The following is a 17,230-nucleotide window of genomic DNA, read 5'->3' on the forward strand; positions in this document are numbered from 1 at the left end:
TGTCCACCTGGGAAGGTAGCCCATCTAGGAGAAGGAAAACACTGATCCTAAACCTCTGCTGCTTTGCAGGATACCTTTGGGAGAAGAAAAGTTTAAAGAGTAAACCCTGCACAAATCTAGAATGCAGTCCCTAAGGCAGTTGGGTGGCACCTCGTATGCCTCCTTCCAGCAATTCTTGCAGCCAAGCTGGGGCCAAACATCTTGCTCTGCTTTCCTTTGGACTACATAAGCAAGGTTGAGAGGGGGAGTCTTGTTGTCTGAGCAGCCCAGAACCTCCATCCAAACTGTGCAGGCTTGTGCCTTAGGGACAGGGACAGATGAGGGACAGGGTTTGATGAGGCCCTAAGCTTCTGAAAGTAGCTGAAGTAGCTGAAAGTACTTGAAGAAGCTGAAGTAGCTGAAAGTAGCTGTCAACAACAAATTGTCATGGGGTTTGTGTTGAATATATGCTAAAGGTAAAGGTAAAGGGACCCCTGACCATTAGGTCCAGCCGTGACCGACTCTGGGGTTGCGCGCTCATCTCGCATTATTGGCCAAGGGAGCCGGTGTACAGCTTCCAGGTCATGTGGCCAGCATGACAAAGCCGCTTCTGGCAAACCAGAGCAGCGCATGGAAACACCGTTTACCTTCCTGCTGTAGCGGTCCCTATTTATCTAATTGCACTTTGACGTGCTTTTGAACTGCTAGGTTGGCAGGAGCTGGGACCGAGCAACGGGAGCTCACCCCATCGCAGGGATTCGAACCGCCGACCTTCTGATCAGGAAGCCCTAGGCTCTGTGGTTTAACCCACAGCGCCACCTGGGTCCCTGAATATATGCTATATGATGATTTATGGACCTAACAGGTATCTAAAGCCATTTGCCTAACAAATGGGAGCCTACACAACACAAAACACTGTTGCTGTATGTTGTTGTTTAGTCGTTTAGTCGTGTCCAACCCTTCGTGACCCCATGGACCAGAGCACGCCAGGCACTCCTGTCTTGCACTGCCTCCCGCAGTTTGGTCAAACTCATGTTCGTAGCTTCGAGAACACTGTCCAACCATCCCATCCTCTGTCGTCCCCTTCTCCTTGTGCCCTCCATCTTTCCCAACATCAGGGTCTTTTCCAGGGAGTCTTCTCTTCTCATGAGGTGGCCAAAGTATTGGAGCCTCAGCTTCAGGATCTGTCCTTCCAGTGAGCATTGCTGTATGTAGGTTTTATTTTATTTGTTTTTTATGTTATTTTTGGAAATGTACATCCAGGTTTTTTTCCTTTAATTTTTTTGGGGGGTGCCCAAGAGAGTTTAGCTCATATGTACATCTGGCACTGCCGAGGGAGGTCAATTTGGTGCTACTAATGCAGTGGTTTGACTTCACCCATTGTCTCTTGAGGAAGATGGATGCCAACAACAAATTTGGCAAGATTTATTTAAGACATAGAATCATAGAATCATAGAGTTGGAAGAGACCACAAGGGCCATCCAGTCCAACCCCCTGCCAAGCAGGAAACACCATCAAAGCATTCTTGACATATGCCTGTCAAGCCTCTGTTTAAAGACCTCCAAAGAAGGAGACTCCACCACACTTCTTGGCAGCAAATTCCACTGTCGAACAGCTCTTACTGTCAGGAAGTTCTTCCTAATGTTTAGGTGGAATCTTCTTTCTTGTAGTTTGAATCCATTGCTCCATGTCCGCTTCTCTGGAGCAGCAGAAAACAACCTTTCTCCCTCCTCTATATGACATCCTTTTATATATTTGAACATGGCTATCATATCACCCCTTAACCTTCTCTTCTCCAGGCTAAACATACCCAGCTCCCTTAGCAGTTCCTTATATATAAGGCATTGTTTCCAGGCCTTTGACCATTTTGGTTGCCCTCTTCTGGACACGTTCCAGCTTGTCAGTATCCTTCTTGAACTGTGGTGCCCAGAACTGGACACAGTACTCCAGGTGAGGTCTGACCAGAGCAGAATACAGCGGTACTATTACTTCCCTTGATCTAGATGCTATACTCCTATTGATGCAGCCCAGAATTGCATTGGCTTTTTTAGCTGCTGCATCACACTGCTGACTCATGTCAAGTTTGTGGTCTACCAAGACTCCTAGATCCTTTTCACATGTACTGCTCTCAAGCCAGGTGTCACCCATCCTGTATTTGTGCCTTAGATAGATGGAGACTCCACCCTTCCTGCCTACCTTTATGATTGTGGGTGGGATGCAGGAAGGTAAAATCTGATCACTCTGTGATTTGACAAAGGAGGCTTAATTTTTTTCTAATGGTCCAAGATAGCCGGAGACGGTCTCTTTAGGGGAGCCATTGTAAGGAAATGGTATCTCTTGAATACATTATGCAATGGGAATCCTATCAGAGCTTGGGTCAGGCGTGATACACCTGGAAGAAATGATCCATTTTGGAGGGACACTGATGTGAGATCTTAGCTGTGTGATTTCTGCATTGCAGGGAGTTGGACTAGATGACTCTGGGGGGTCCCTTCCAACTCCAAGATTCCATGATTCTACGATCTCTTGAGACTGCATTCGCATCAAACATTTAAAGCATGCCCCTCCACAAAGGATGTTGGGAATGGTTGCTCTATGAGAGGTAAACTATAGTTCCCTGAATATTTTTTTAGGGTGCTTTAAATGAATTTCAAATGAATGGTGCGCACACAGTCCAGACACACCGACAGAGCAGTTCAGAGACGGAGAGAGAAACAGAGATGGATCTGTGAGCTTAAGACTGGAGCAAGGGCAGACTCTGGTAATCTTTGGTAATACAGCACCCTGAACGAGGCCAAAATTTGGCACCCTCAAATGGGTCTTCTCGAGTATGGATCTTCTCAGCTTTGTGCCCGGCGCTACTGGCCTCCAAACATGACGCCTCCCCTCAACAATGCCAAATAGAGCTTCCTTTCCCAGGACTCCGTCTGCCTCTGAAGGCTCTGGACTCTCCTTCATTGGAGGTCCTTAAACGGTGATTGGATGGTCATCTGCCAATGAATCTTTTGCTGTGATTCCTGCATTTCATGGGTTGGGCTGGATGACCCTTGGGGTCCCTTCGAACCCTTCTGAGCATCTATGAGTTAAGTCAGGAGCAGGCAATGGCAGAAAGCAGCCTGGTTTTCCGAATTCCTCATCGGTCCATCCAAACGTAGTCCCGCCTTTACTTGCACCGGTGGCAGCCCTGCAGAGTCTCCACGGCGAGAGGTTCATCTCGGAGCGGCTCCTGGAGATCATTTGTGGTGATCATTTGCCAGGGACTGAACTGGGGGATCTTCTGTGAGCAAAACAGGCACTTCATCACCAGCAGCTTAGGAGCCCATGTGATAGCCACCATCTCCAGCACAGGAAGTAATAGTACCACTGTATTCTGCTCTGGTCAGACCTCACCTGGAGTATTGTGTCCAGTTCTGGGCACCACAGTTCAAGAAGGATACTGATAAGCTGGAACGTGTCCAGAAGAGGGCAACCAAAATGGTCAAAGGCCTGGAAACGATGCCTTATGAGGAACGGCTTAGGGAGCTGGGTATGTTTAGCCTGGAGAAGAGAAGGTTAAGGGGTGATATGATAACCATGTTCAAATATATAAAAGGATGTCATATAAAGGAGGGAGAAAGGTTGTTTTCTGCTGCTCCAGAGAAGCGGACACGGAGCAACGGATTCAAACTACAAGAAAGAAAATTCCACCTAAACATTAGGAAGAACTTCCTGACAGTAAGAGCTGTTCGGCAGTGGAATTTGCTGCCAAGGAGTGTGGTGGAGTCTCCTTCTTTGGAGGTCTTTAAGCAGAGGCTTGACAGCCATCTGTCAGGAATGCTTTGATGGTGTTTCCTGCTTGGCAGGGGGTTGGACTGGATGGCCCTTGTGGTCTCTTCCAACTCTATGATTCTATGATTCTATGATTCTATGATTCTATGAAAGCTGAATCACAAGGAGTTTCTTAAACCAGCACATGACTATCCCCTGATGGTTGTTACTGCCTTGGCGGAAAGGAGAGGCATGCCGCAGCGAGGTGAACTTCCTTTCCGTAATGAGAGGCACCAAGTTTCTAGTCCGGCCTGGGCCAACCTGCTGCCCTCCAGATATAAGCGGCGGTGCAATATCCTTGGCCCCCAAACTCAGAATTCAGATCTGTTTATTTTATTTATTCGTAAAAATAGTTATCTACAGCAGTATCGTAAAAATATAACACAGCAGTTTACGACCACATGAAAGCAAACAGCAACAGCATAAAAAGTTAAAAATAGGTTAAAAGCAAAATTAAATTAAAAACAAACATCAATAGACCATTGTGGGGGAGATGCACTCTGAATTTCCTATGTAGGCCTGGTGCAACAGAAAAGTTTTCTGTAGTCATTTAAAAGCTGGCACTGAAGGTGGCTGCTATGCATCAATGTGAATTTATTTGCATGTGTGCACAGGTATCGTATAGGTGGTTGCAACAGTGTTTTGCTTGACAAGCATGCCAGTATCACCATAAAAAGAATATGGCATTAGCTACGCCTCCCAGTTTGGTGTCATCTGCAAATTTGATGGTCATCTGCTCAAGTCCTTCATCCAAGTCGTTTGCAAAGATGTTGAGCAACAACGGGCCCAGGAACGAAACCCTGTGGCACCTTGCTTGCCACTTTCCCCCAGGATGACAAGGAACCATTAGTGAGCAACCTTTGGGTTCTACCACTAAACCCACCTAACAGTTAAACTATGGAACTCCCTCCCACAGGAGGCAGGGATGACCATGGAATCATAGAATCATAGAGTTGAAAGAGACCACAAGGGCCATCCAGTCCAACCCCCTGCCAAGCAGGAAACACCATCAAAGCATTCTTGACATATGCCTGTCAAGCCTCTGCTTAAAGACCTCCAAAGAAGGAGACTCCACCACACTCCTTGGCAGCAAGTTCCACTGCCGAACAGCTCTTACTGTCAGGAAGTTCTTCCTAATGTTTAGGTGGAATCTTCTTTCTTGTACGTAGTTTGAATCCATTGTTCCATGTCTGCTTCTCTGGAGCAGCAGAAAACAACCATTCTCCCTCCTCTATATGACATCCTTTTATATATTTGAACATGGCTATCATATCACCCATTAACCTTCTCTTCTCCAGGCTAAACATACCCAGCTCCCTAAGCCGTTCCTCATAAGGCATCGTTTCCAGGCCTTTGACCATTTTGGTTGCCCTCCTCTGGACACGTTCCAGCTAGTCAGTTTCCTTCTTGAACTGTGGTGCCCAGAACTGGACACAGTACTCCAGGTAAGGTCTGACCAGAGCAGAATACAGTGGTACAATTCCCTTGATCTAGATCAGGGGTCCCCAAACTATGGCCCGGGGGCCGGATGCGGCCCAATCGCCTTCTAAATCCGGCCCACGGAAGGTCCGGGAATCAGCATGTTTTTACATGAGTAGAATGTGTCCTTTATTTACAATGCATCTCTGGGTTATTTGTGGGGCCTGCCTGGTGTTTTTACATGAGTAGAATGTGTCCTTTTATTTAAAATGGATCTCTGGGTTATTTGTGGGGCATAGGAATTTGTTCATATTTATTTTCAAAATATAGTCCGGCCCCCCACAAGGTCTGAGGGACAGTGGACCGGCCCCCGGCTGCAAAAGCTTGCTGACCACTGATCTAGATGCTATACTCCTATTGATGCAGCCCAGAATTGCATTGGCTTTTTTAGCTGCTGCATCACACTGTTGACTCATGTCAGGATTTGTCGCCTACCAAGACTCCTAGATCCTTTTCACATGCACTGCTCTTAAGCCAGGTGTTTCCCATCCTGTATTTGTGCCTTTCATTCCCCCCCCCCCAAGTGTGGTACTTTACATTTCTCCTTGTTAAAATTCATCTTGTTTGCTTTTGCCCAGTTGTCTAATCTGTTAAGGTCATTTTGAAGTGTGATCCTGTCCTCTGGGGTATTAGCCACCCCTCCCAATTTGGTGTCATCTGCAAACTTGCTCAGGATGCCCTCAAACCCATCATGCAAGTCATTCATAAAGATGTTGAATAAGACTGGGCCCAAGACAGAACCCTGTGGCACCCCACTAGTCACTACTCTCCAGGATGAGGAGGAGCCATTGATGAGCACCCTTTGGGTTCGGTCAGTCAGCCAGTTACAAATCCACTGAATGGTAGCATTGTCTAGCCCGCATTTTACCAGCTTCTTTACAAGAATATCATGGGGCACCTTGTCAAAGGCCTTGCTGAAATCAAGATAGGCTACATCCACAGCGTTCCCTTCATCTACCAGGCTTGTAATTTTGTCAAAAAATGAGAGCAGATTAGTCTGACATGACTTATTTTTCAGAAACCCCTGCTGACTTTTAGTGATCACAGCGTTTCTTTCTAGGTGCTCACAGACCGTTTGCTTAATGATCTGCTCTAGAATCTTTCCTGGTATTGATGTCAGGCTGACTGGGCGGTAATTGTTTGGGTCCTCTCTTTCCCCCTTTTTGAAAATAGGGACAACATTTGCCCTCCTCCAGTCTGCTGGAACTTCGCCTGTTCTCCAGGAATTTTCAAAGATTATAGCCAGTGGTTCTGAAATCACCTCTGCCAGTTCTTTTAATACTCTTGGATGTAGTTCATCTGGCCCTGGAGACTTGAATACCATCAACCTGAATGGATTTAAAAGAGAATTAGACAAATTCATGGAGAGAGCTATTGATGGCTACTAGCCCGCATGGCTCTGTTCTGCCTCCACAGCTGGAGGCAGGAATGCTTGGGAATGCCAGTTGCTGGAAACCCCAGGAAGGGAGTTACTCTTGTGTTCGAATCCTGCTTGCTGGTTTCCCATTGGGGCATCTGCTGGGCCACTGTGAGAACAGGATGCTGGACTAGATGGGCATTTGGCCTGATCCAGCAGCCAGCTCTTCTTATGTCATGACTTTGCTATGAGTGTGCTGGTCTCCCCGGGACGCGGGTAGCGCTGTGGTCTAAACCCCTGATCCTCTTGGGCTTGCCAATCGGAAGGTTGGCAGTTCGAATCCACACCACGGAGTGAGTTCCCGTGGCTCTGTCCCAGCTCCTGCCCACCTAGCAGTTCTAAAGCAGGCCAGTGCAAGTAGATAAATAGGTACTGCTGTGGCGGGAAGGTAAATGGCGTTTCTGTGCGCTCTGATTTCCGTCACAGCGTCCCGTTGCGCCAGAAGCGGTTTCGTCCTGCTGGCCACATGACCCGGAAAGTTGTCTGTGGACAAACGCCAGCTCCCTCAGCCTGAAAGTGAGATGAGTGCCGCAACCCCATAGTCGCCTTTGACTGGACTTAACCGTCCAGGGGTCTTTTAACTTTTTTTACCTTGCTGGTGCCCCCAACATAGCATTGGTGGGAAAGGGGTGCAACACAATGGATTCTTCTGCAGGATACAAGAGAGGGCAGCTAATTCCCCCATCATGGGTTTATCATAGGACCTCCAGTCTGCCTTGGGCCCACGGGACGTCCTGGCTGCATCCCAAAAAGAGGAGATAAGGGCCTGGGTGGCTTCTGTGAAGGAAAGCCCAAAGGCAAAAAGGTCCACGCCTTCCCTTCCAGCTTTCGCTCTGCAGCTGTGCAGCCAATGGCCAACCCCCCAGGGGGAAACAAAGCCCTCTCTGTGCATATAAAAAGCTGGCTTGTTGGGCTTTAGAAGCAGTGGGGGAAGGTTGTGGTGAGGTGTTCTCAGGAAAAGCTCTCCAGCCCAGATCTCCACCCTCTCTTTAGAGTCTGCGTTCATCTGCAGTCCAGGATGCAACCAACGGAAAACTTCAGGTAAGCACAAATGGGGAATTTCGTCTCCTCTCTAGACTCTTTCACACTTATTGGGATTTTTAGAGCTACTTATGCATGCAACCCCCAGGTGTCCACAGGGTACTGACCTCTTGAAAATGAGATCACATTCGCTGCTAAAACTTACTTTTCCCACTTATCGTATCTCACCATATTTTCTCTGGAAATACAGATCCAGATTAAATGGGGAAATAATATGTGACAGCATCTTGGTGGGGTGGCATCGTGTGGGTGCTGCAATAGAAAATCATGTATTGCATGCCTGAGAGACGGATCCGTTTTAGCATTTAAATCACCAGGAGACATGGTGTTTAAAGTGCATCTCCAGAAGCCCTCTCACTGTGCGAGCAACAACCCTTTATTATATCCTTTTATAAGGTCTTGTATGAAAACTGCAAAAGGAAAAAAGAAAAATTGAAAATAAGAATGATGATTTATTTGGTGTTTTTTTTAATGACTTCTGGCCAACATACAGTTTTGCACATGGGCACCTAAATACCACAAGCAGAATTACAGCTGGTGGAAGATAGACATAAAGTTCCTATTATCCACCTAGTGGACAATCTCTGTAGTTTCTAAACTTTAAACGCAACATGTGAAGGTGTCCACATTTGTAATTTCCAATTGGATCTTGTCCCTTGGTGGCTGCCAAATTCTGCACCCTACAAAAACCCACATTATTTTATTAATTTTCCAAAATCAACACAAAATAAAAACAAGAACAATACATATTCAAAACAAAATAAAAAAAAACACAATTTTTCTTCCAGTAGCACCTTAGAGACCAACTAAGTTTGTCATTGGTATGAGCTTTCGTGTGCATGCACACTTCAGTGTAACAATGTGACCAGTGGTTTTCTTTTCTTTTCTAAAAGTTACTAGTAACACCCCTAAAACTACATCACACTTACACATTGGGAGGGTCGACTCTGGGGGCAGTAAGCTGAGCATCAGGGCTTGCCCCCACCCTTCCCTTGACCTCCACCATACACCCATCAAGTGATACAAAAGACATACTTACATTTCCCTGTTTCCCAGCCAAGTTAATCACACCCTTTTGTCTTCATCTGGGTTGGTTATTGTTTCTGGAATGGCTACCTGTCTGGCACCCGGGTGTCAGGATGCCAGAGATTATCACTCAGGCAGTGGGATGGCTGCCCTCGTTCATGTCCCAAGCTCCCCACTTGGTAGCCATTTCCTTCCTGAACAGAACAACGTTGGAATGGCGTGAATCAAACACTGGGGTGATTTTATATGAATTTCTGAAGTTTTCCCAGTGAGCCAGTACATAGAGACATTTATCAGTAAATTGTGACATTTGGTAATGTGCAGCAGTTGTTGTTGTTTAGTCGTTTAGTCGTGTCCGACTCTTCGTGACCCCATGGACCAGAGCACGCCAGGCACTCCTGTCTTGCACTGCCTCCCGCAGTTTGGTCAAACTCATGTTCGTAGCTTCGAGGACACTGTCCAACCATCTCGTCCTCTGTCGTCCCCTTCTCCTAGTGCCCTCAATCTTTCCCAACATCAGGGTCTTTTCCAAGGATTCTTCTCTTCTCATGAGGTGGCCAAAGTATTGGAGCCTCAGCTTCACGATCTGTCCTTCCAGTGAGCACTCAGGGCTGATTTCCTTAAGAATGGAGAGGTTTGATCTTCTAGCAGTCCATGGGACTCTCAAGAGTCTCCTCCAGCACCACAATTCTGTGCAGCAGAGGCCCTTTGAATAGATGGGGGAAACTGTGATGAAGTGTTTTGTGGGGACATTTGCAGAAGTGATTGTGTTGATTTTGGTGGGGGGGGTGTATGATGTCTGCTAGAGGAGCAACCCCCCCCCCCACAAACCCCTTTACATAAATTCCTGTAAAACATCCATGCCATACATTTAAACGGCCATAGATTCCCCGCAAAGAATCCCAGAAACCGGAGTTTACTAAGGGTCCTGAGACCTGTAGTTTACTAAAGGTGCTGCAGCAGATCCCCCCTCAGTCAAAATTCTCAGCACTCTTAACAAACTACAATTCCCAGGATTCTTTGTGGGGAAACCATGCCTGTTAAAGTGGTACAAGAGTTAAGTGTGCGGGTGTGGATGTGACCACCCTAAAAATAAAAAGGCTGTACCCTGGTAGTGTTTCATTTCTGGTTCACACATTCAGTTCACCTTCCGATACTGCAGCCACCAAGGGTTGAATATGCATGTGTGAATCAGCAAACACAGAGCTGCTACTCTCAGATAAAGAGTTCCCAGCACATGTTCGTAGGACTAAAGGGTAGTGTTAGGAACAGAGGAACCTGCCTTATAGAGCCATGCCTCTTTTCTTCTTCATTATTGCTTGCACACCAAAGAAGGGGAGCCCGGTGCACTGCAGATATTGCTGGACTGCAACAATATTGCTCCCCATCCTCCTGGCTGTGCCCTCCTGAATTTCAGAAAAGGGTCTCTCCTTCTGAGCCCTAACCAAAGACGCTGAGGACTGAACCTGGGGCATTGAGAGGCAGTGTGGTGCATTGGTTATAGTGCCCGATTAAGACCTGGTCCAAATCCACCCTCGGCCATGACCTACCTCACAGGGTTGCTGTGAGGAATCAATGAGGCGGGGGAGGGCCAGCCATGCCACCTTGAGCACCTTGAAGAAAAAGTTGGGATATAAATGCAACAAATAGTCATAATTTTGCACGCAAGAATCATGGGAGCATAGGATTGCGGAGTTGGAAGGGACCACGAGGGTCATCTAGTCCAACCCCCTGCAATGCAGGGATCTTCTGCCCAGTGTGGGGCTTGAGCCCACAATCCTGACATTAAGAGTTGCATGCTCTACCAATTGGCTTTGGCCCTTTCCTCACCTGTTGGAAACGGATTCCACAGCTGACCATCCCTACCTCTGGGGTTGGGCTAGATGACCCTCAGGGTCCCTCCCAACCCTGCAATTCTATGATTCTGATTCAACCTTGCTGCGTTCTTTTTGAATCTCTCTTTGCAGCTTTGAGCTCTGCAGAGAGACGGCAGACTGGCTCCTGACTCGTACCAGGCAGCGTCCCAGAATTGCCATCATCTGTGGCTCTGGACTGGGACCCCTCGCTGACAGCTTGAAGAACCCGGAGTCTTTCAAGTACATGGACATCCCCAACTTCCCACACAGCACAGGTATGGAGGACTATCCTTGCTGCGTGTCACTGCTCTACAATTCATCCCAGGGTCTTTTCACACCTTCCTGGGCCCTCGGGTTCGTTGGCCAGCCAGAACTGATTGTGCATGAAAACGGCAACAAAAGAGATCAGCTCCGTGTTTTGGGGCTGGGTTGGCTGTCAGCTTGGCTTGAGGGCATTTTCATCCAGGGTGCTAAAATCCCGCTTTGCATTTCTCAAGCCTCGCATGTGAATGGGAAACTCATCATAGCAAGGATCTACCTCTGAGTTAAAAATAGCGATATCTGACTACCCCCTCGTGGCGAAATGGACACATCTGCACTTTTATGATGATGCATGGCAGAGCGCATGTGAATTTTCCTACCTGGTTGTGCAAAAGCTGTGTAGGTAACTGGAGGGTGGGTGTGTTTAGAGAGAGAGGGGAGAGAGACAGCAGGGACTCTGAGCTTATGTTAGGAACCTAGGATCATATTGTGTATTGATGAATTCACCCGGGTCCAAGAGCTTTCGTTGCCATTCCACAGCTCTGCCTTGTCAAAACCTGATCTAACCCACTGGATTGAAGGTCGGTTAAGCAAATCTTTCTTAGGATTTTCCACGCATCTAATAAGATCCAATTCAGTGGGTAAGTTTGTATTTTTGCAAAGCAGAGGCACAGAACAATACGAAACTCTCTCAGACCCGGAGGAATTAATTGGTGCACAAAACAATTGAAATTTGGGTCGAGCAAAATTGTGGACAAGCCCTTGCACTCCAAGGTGTTGGCATTCCCAGCCCATCCGGGAGACGCCGGGAATTCAACCTGGCATTTTCTGCTCTTCCACTGAACCCTTCGCACTATGTTTTCAACGGGCTTTGAATAAATGTGCAATTAATTGTTGTTGTTTTGAATTCTGTTGCGTTATTGTCTTCCTGAGTGGTTCAGGCAAACCACTATTCTGAGCAATGCTGAATGAAGGGCAGGGGGCCTTGGGGATGAGTTTATGGAACCAAGGGGACGCTGGCCCAACAAAGTTTGGGAACCACTGGTTTAACAAACAATGGTTTAGTTGCATGCAGTGTGTGTGGTCTCTCTTTTCCTTCTCAAGGATCTCTAGCCATCGTCGAGATGTGAATCTCTGTTTTGCTCCTGGTGGCCCGAGGAAGGACAACGATGGGGCGGAGGGGCCTCCATGGACATTTGGGGCATGTTAACATTCTCGTTCTGCTCTCGTTCTCTCTCTCTGCAGTGTCAGGCCATGATGGACAGCTTCTCTTTGGGGAGCTGCAGGGCAAGCCGTGCGTCTGCATGAAGGGGCGCTTCCACATGTACGAGGGCTACCCGCTTTGGAAGGTAGGCCTAGGGCTGCGCTGCCCAAAGTGTTACTCAAGTGATGGGCGCCAACTTGGATGGCTTTAAGAAGAGGAGGAGAGGGCTATGGACAGCTGCCAGCCAAAATGGCTATGCTCCGTCCCCACAGTTGGCGGTTAGAAGTGCTTCTGAATACCACGAGTGTGACCAATTGCAGTCATTAACTCCTATCAGCCAATCACCCATTCCCCCCACCCTTCTGAGTGTAGCCCCTCCCCACCGTCTGACTATATATAAGGGTCTGGTTACTTCTGTTTCAGTGTATCTGAAGAAGTGTGCATGCACACAAAAGCTCAGACCTATAACAAACTTAGTTGGTCTCTAAGGTGCTACTGGAAGGAATTTTTTTTATTTTTTGTTTTAACTCTGCACTGTGTGATGAAGTATTTTGTCTTATCCTGTATCTTCCAGATTTAACAAAGCTGCTGCCATGCTCAGGTTTTTGCCTGCAGGCTTCCCATTCGGATGCTTGCCTTGTCACCATGGGAGCAGGAGGCCAGACTAAATGGGCCGCAGGCCTGATCCAGCCGCCAGGATCTTCTCACCCTCGTATGGAGAGAAGGGACACCTCTCCGCAGCTGATGTAAATGTCCCTCCACTCTGCTCTCTCTGCCAGGTCACGTTCCCGATCCGCGTTCTCAAACTCTTGGGCGTCGAGACGCTGCTGGTGACCAACGCGGCAGGGGCGTTGGCGGATTCGTACAGCGTCGGGGACCTCATGATTATTCGGGACCACATCAACTTGCTGGGCTTGGCCGGGCTAAACCCCTTGCTGGGGCCCAATGAGGAGAGGTGAGTGCCAGGCAGGCGCCAGGCCAGGAGTCCACCCCCTCCATGCAGAAGAGCTCTTTGCATTAGCATGGGGTTAGGGATAGTCTTTTTCTGGCACTCAGGACTACCCAAATCACATTTCCTCTTCCCAAGCCACACCTCTCACCAGCTCTGCTTCACATTCCCCAAATGTTCAGATACAGGGACAAAGTCTTTCGCTCTATAAGTCCATTATAGTGGCACCCGCCCTGTGGAACACCCTCCCATCAGATGTCAAAGAGAAAAACAACTACCCTGTTTAGGGAGGCTTTTAATGTTCAATAGATTATTGTATCTTATTTTTCTGTTGGAAGCGGCCCAGAGTGGCTGGGGAAACCCAGCCAGATAGGCAGGGTATAAATAATAAATTATTATTATTATTATTATTATTATTATTATTATTATTATTATTAATCCTGTTTCTTCCAGTAGCATAGCCTCTGTGGTTTTTTAAATATTATTATTAACACAAATCACTTTCAACATTGTCTTCAAGTCTTTATATGTCATTTCCCAGGCCTTCTTGATAACTTTCCATTGCCACCACATATAATAGCATTTCATACCCTCCCTGAAAAGGATGTATAATATAATAATAATAATAATAATAATAATAATAATAATAATAATAATAATAATAATTTATTTATACCCCGCCCATCTGGTCGGGTTCCCCCAGCCACTCTGGGCGGCTTCCAACAAAACATTAAAATACAAAAATCCATCAAACATTAAAAGCTTCCCTAAACAGGGCTGCCTTAAGATGCCTTCTAAAGGTCTGGTAATTATTGTTCTCTTTGACATCTGGTGGGAGGGCATTCCACAGGGTGGGTGCCACTACCGAGAAGGCCCTCTGCCTGGTTCCCTGTAACTTGGTTTCTCGCAATGAGGGAACCGCCAGAAGGCCCTCGAAGCTGGACCTCAGTGTCCGGGCAGAACGTTGGGGGTGGAGACGCTCCTTCAGGTATACCGGACCGAGGCCATTTAGGGCTTTAAAGGTCAGCACCAACACTTTGAACGGTGCTCGGAAATGTACATATCTGGTCCATCTGCCTACCTCCTGGCTGGCTGGCACAAGTGGCTGCCTGTCTGCTTGGCCCTGGCATCTGGCACCAAGCCACCATGCCAGTTTCCCTCCCTGCTCAGAGCACCCCATTATTTCTCCAGGTTTGGACCTCGCTTCCCTGCTCTTTCGGATGCGTACGACAGCCAGATCCGCACTCTGGCCATGGACACAGCCCGGCGCCTTGGCTACAGCTCTTTCGTCAAAGAGGGGGTGTACTGCATGGTCGGGGGCCCCAATTTTGAATCTATCGCAGAGGCCCGACTCCTTCATGTGCTGGGGGCGGACGCTGTGGGTAAGAGCTGGAAGGAAGCTGCGTCTCTTCGCGTCCGGTAACCCTTGGCCTTGTATGCACCTGCTAGATTGCTTTCTTCTCTATGGCCAGCCTTTGCCAACATGGTACCCTCCAGATGTTTTGGACTACAACCCTCATCAGCCCCAGCCAGAGCTGTAGGCCAAAACCTCTGGAGAGCACCAGGTTGGCAAAGCCTGCCTAGGGCTTTAAGCATCTTGTTTACAGCACTGATTTGGTTGCAAAGTTTTATTATTTTGCGGTTGCCATGGAGGGGGAACTCTTTAGCAAGTGCTTGCACTCATTGTTTAATTCTACAGGTTAACCCCCCCCCCCACCTATGTGAATCCCACTTGCATGCAACTGCATTTACACGGGTCACTACAAAATAGATAAATAGATTGGCCTTCCCTCGCTTGGGGCCTGGAACAACGTAACCCCTGCATAACAGGGAGGCAGGAATGCCTGTACAGTGGTGCCTCGCTTAACGAATGCCCCGCTTAACGAAATTTCCGCTTAACGAAAGTTTTTTTCTAGCGGAGGTTGCCTCGCTAGACGAATGCGTTTTATGAAATATTCGTCTAGCGAATCGCGGTTTCCCATAGGAATGCATTGAAATTCAATTACGTAATGTGTTCCTATGGGCAAAAAAAATCCAAAAAATATATCAATGCATTCCTATGGGATTCGCTAGACGAATTTCGTTATAAGAAAGGACCTGTGGAACAAATTAAATTCGTCTAGCGAGGCACCACTGTATTTGCAAAAAATAACTTCTAGAGAGTACCTGATCTCAGAGAAATGCACCACAGGAAAGATGCATCTGGGTTGTTAGGGGGCAAAGACAGGGCAAACTAGAGATTCCAAGGACTGCTAGAAAATAAGATAGAAGTGCACTGAATGGGGAAAGAAACCAGAAGCTCTATAGGATCTCAGGGATTTTTATTGCCTGGTGTCCAAACAACTCACTTAACAATCAATCACAGCTCTGACTTCACTCATTGGCTAAAATCACTGATAGGCAGGAACATCCAGGCTGGCTCATTTCACAGGAATCGCTTAGACATGTTCCTAGCTTCTATCTTTCTTTGTAAGAGAGATAAATATTTCCTTTAAAAAAATATGAAAGTTCCGAGTCTGAAGCCTTTGCCGAGGGGGCCAATGGCACCAGGCTGACAACTCCTGAGCTAAACAACTCTTGTTATGCAGAGGTGTAACTTATTGTGAAGTCCTGCACCAAGCTTACGAGACTGCGCCCCGCTTCCTTCTAGGGATGAGCACTGCAGCAGAAGTCGTTGTGGCCAGACACTGTGGCTTGCGGGTCTTTGGCATCTCGCTGATCACCAACAAGGTGACAAAGGACTACAGCGCGAAAGAGAACGTTGACCATCACGGGGTGCTTGAAGTGAGCCGGAGGAGAGCTTCAACGCTCCAGGCGCTCATCACAGCCCTGGTGGGCAGGCTGGACTCTTGCAGCAGCAGCAGCAGCGGCCAGAAGGACGGCGAGACCTATCAGAATGGAATCTAAAAACGCCAGGCATCGGCTGTGGAGCCAGGAGTGTGCTGGCAGCAAGGGGAGAGCCGCCCGCTCCACATCGGACTCCAAACAAAATCTGGACTGGGAATCCAAAACTTTGACCATACCTGTCTCAATCAAATCACCAGCCTCTGCCAAGCTAGCACCCTCCAAATGTTTTGGATGGCAACTCCCAGGTCTGGCAGTCCAAAACTTCTGGTGGGCACCAGGTTGGCAAAGGCAGCTTGACACCAACCCTGCAGATTCTTAATTCTTCATTGTAAGCAGGCCTGTCCCTTGTTAGCCCCACAAAGCACACTGAGCCTGGGAGGGCCAGTGGTGGTACGTTGATGAGAGTGTTGGACTAGGGGACCTGGGACAGACCCATATTCAAATCCCCACTTGGTCATGAAGCTCACTGGGTGACCTTGGGCCAGTCACTGCCCTTCAGCCTAACCTACCTCGCAGGGTTGTTGTTGCTGTGAGGGTAAAAAGGGGAGCAACAGCAAAGATGTACACCATCTTGAGCTCCCTGGAGAAAAGGTGGGATATAAAAGTAATAAGCAAACTTCCCATATGAGCTGTTCTGTGCTATCCTGGAGGAAAAAATAAATATTGTAAAAATGCACATGGGATTTAAAAGATAACACAACACGCCACCCTGATCTCTGAGTGGTCCAAGGTTCTAGAGGTTCCAGGCATGGCGTTTTACAGACTGCAACCTTCCGTGGCCTCCCCAGGTCAGTCACAGCCAACTCTGAAACTCTAATTCAAACTCTCCTGTCTTCCAAGTGAACTCTGAGTTGAGGAAGGGCCTCTTCCTTTTTGCATCTGGCACAAAGTTCCCTCTCTTTGGCTTTCCTAATGGCTTATTACCTTCCCTTTGTCTTTCTTAATGGCTCGTCTCCCAGGCGATTACCAGGCTGGGCTGGCTATTCCAGGCATCCCCAAACTGCGGCCCTCCAGATGTTTTGGCCTACAACTCCCATGATCCCTAGCTAACAGGACCAGTGGTTGGGGAATTGTAGTCCAAAACATCTGGAGGGCCGAAGTTTGGGGATGCCTGGGCTATTCCAACATTAGAATCTGTGCTGGATCCAGGAATTAGAAGCGGGGTCCAAGCATTCACCCTAACCCTGCAAACCTGGGAACTGCCATTCTAGGTGGCATTACAGCTGGGGGAATCCCTTTATTCCCAGCATCTTATTTTAAAAAATGCAAATGAAACTAGCCTCTAGTTGTGGGAGGGCAGGTGGAGGTGGCAACTATGGGAATTAAGCCAAGTTCAGTATAGTGGGCCAATTGAGCCTTGAAAA

The 17,230-nt window shown here is 47.8% G+C and overlaps 1 protein-coding gene across 1 annotated transcript; it reads left to right on the forward strand.

Annotated features, from left to right (window-relative positions):
• Positions 1 to 7,591: 7,591 nt before the first annotated feature.
• Positions 7,592 to 16,546, forward strand: LOC118089541 (purine nucleoside phosphorylase). Its single transcript, XM_035124312.3, has 6 exons — positions 7,592 to 7,723; positions 10,717 to 10,880; positions 12,112 to 12,215; positions 12,850 to 13,025; positions 14,211 to 14,401; positions 15,670 to 16,546. Exons 1-6 carry the CDS (start codon positions 7,701 to 7,703, stop codon positions 15,924 to 15,926), a joined length of 915 nt encoding a protein of 304 aa, XP_034980203.3. The 5' UTR covers positions 7,592 to 7,700; the 3' UTR covers positions 15,927 to 16,546.
• Positions 16,547 to 17,230: the final 684 nt, after the last annotated feature.

The sequence above is a fragment of the Zootoca vivipara genome, chromosome 7, assembly GCF_965207765.1.
Source record: "Zootoca vivipara chromosome 7, rZooViv2.hap1.1, whole genome shotgun sequence".
Classification (NCBI taxonomy): Eukaryota; Metazoa; Chordata; class Lepidosauria; order Squamata; family Lacertidae; genus Zootoca; species Zootoca vivipara.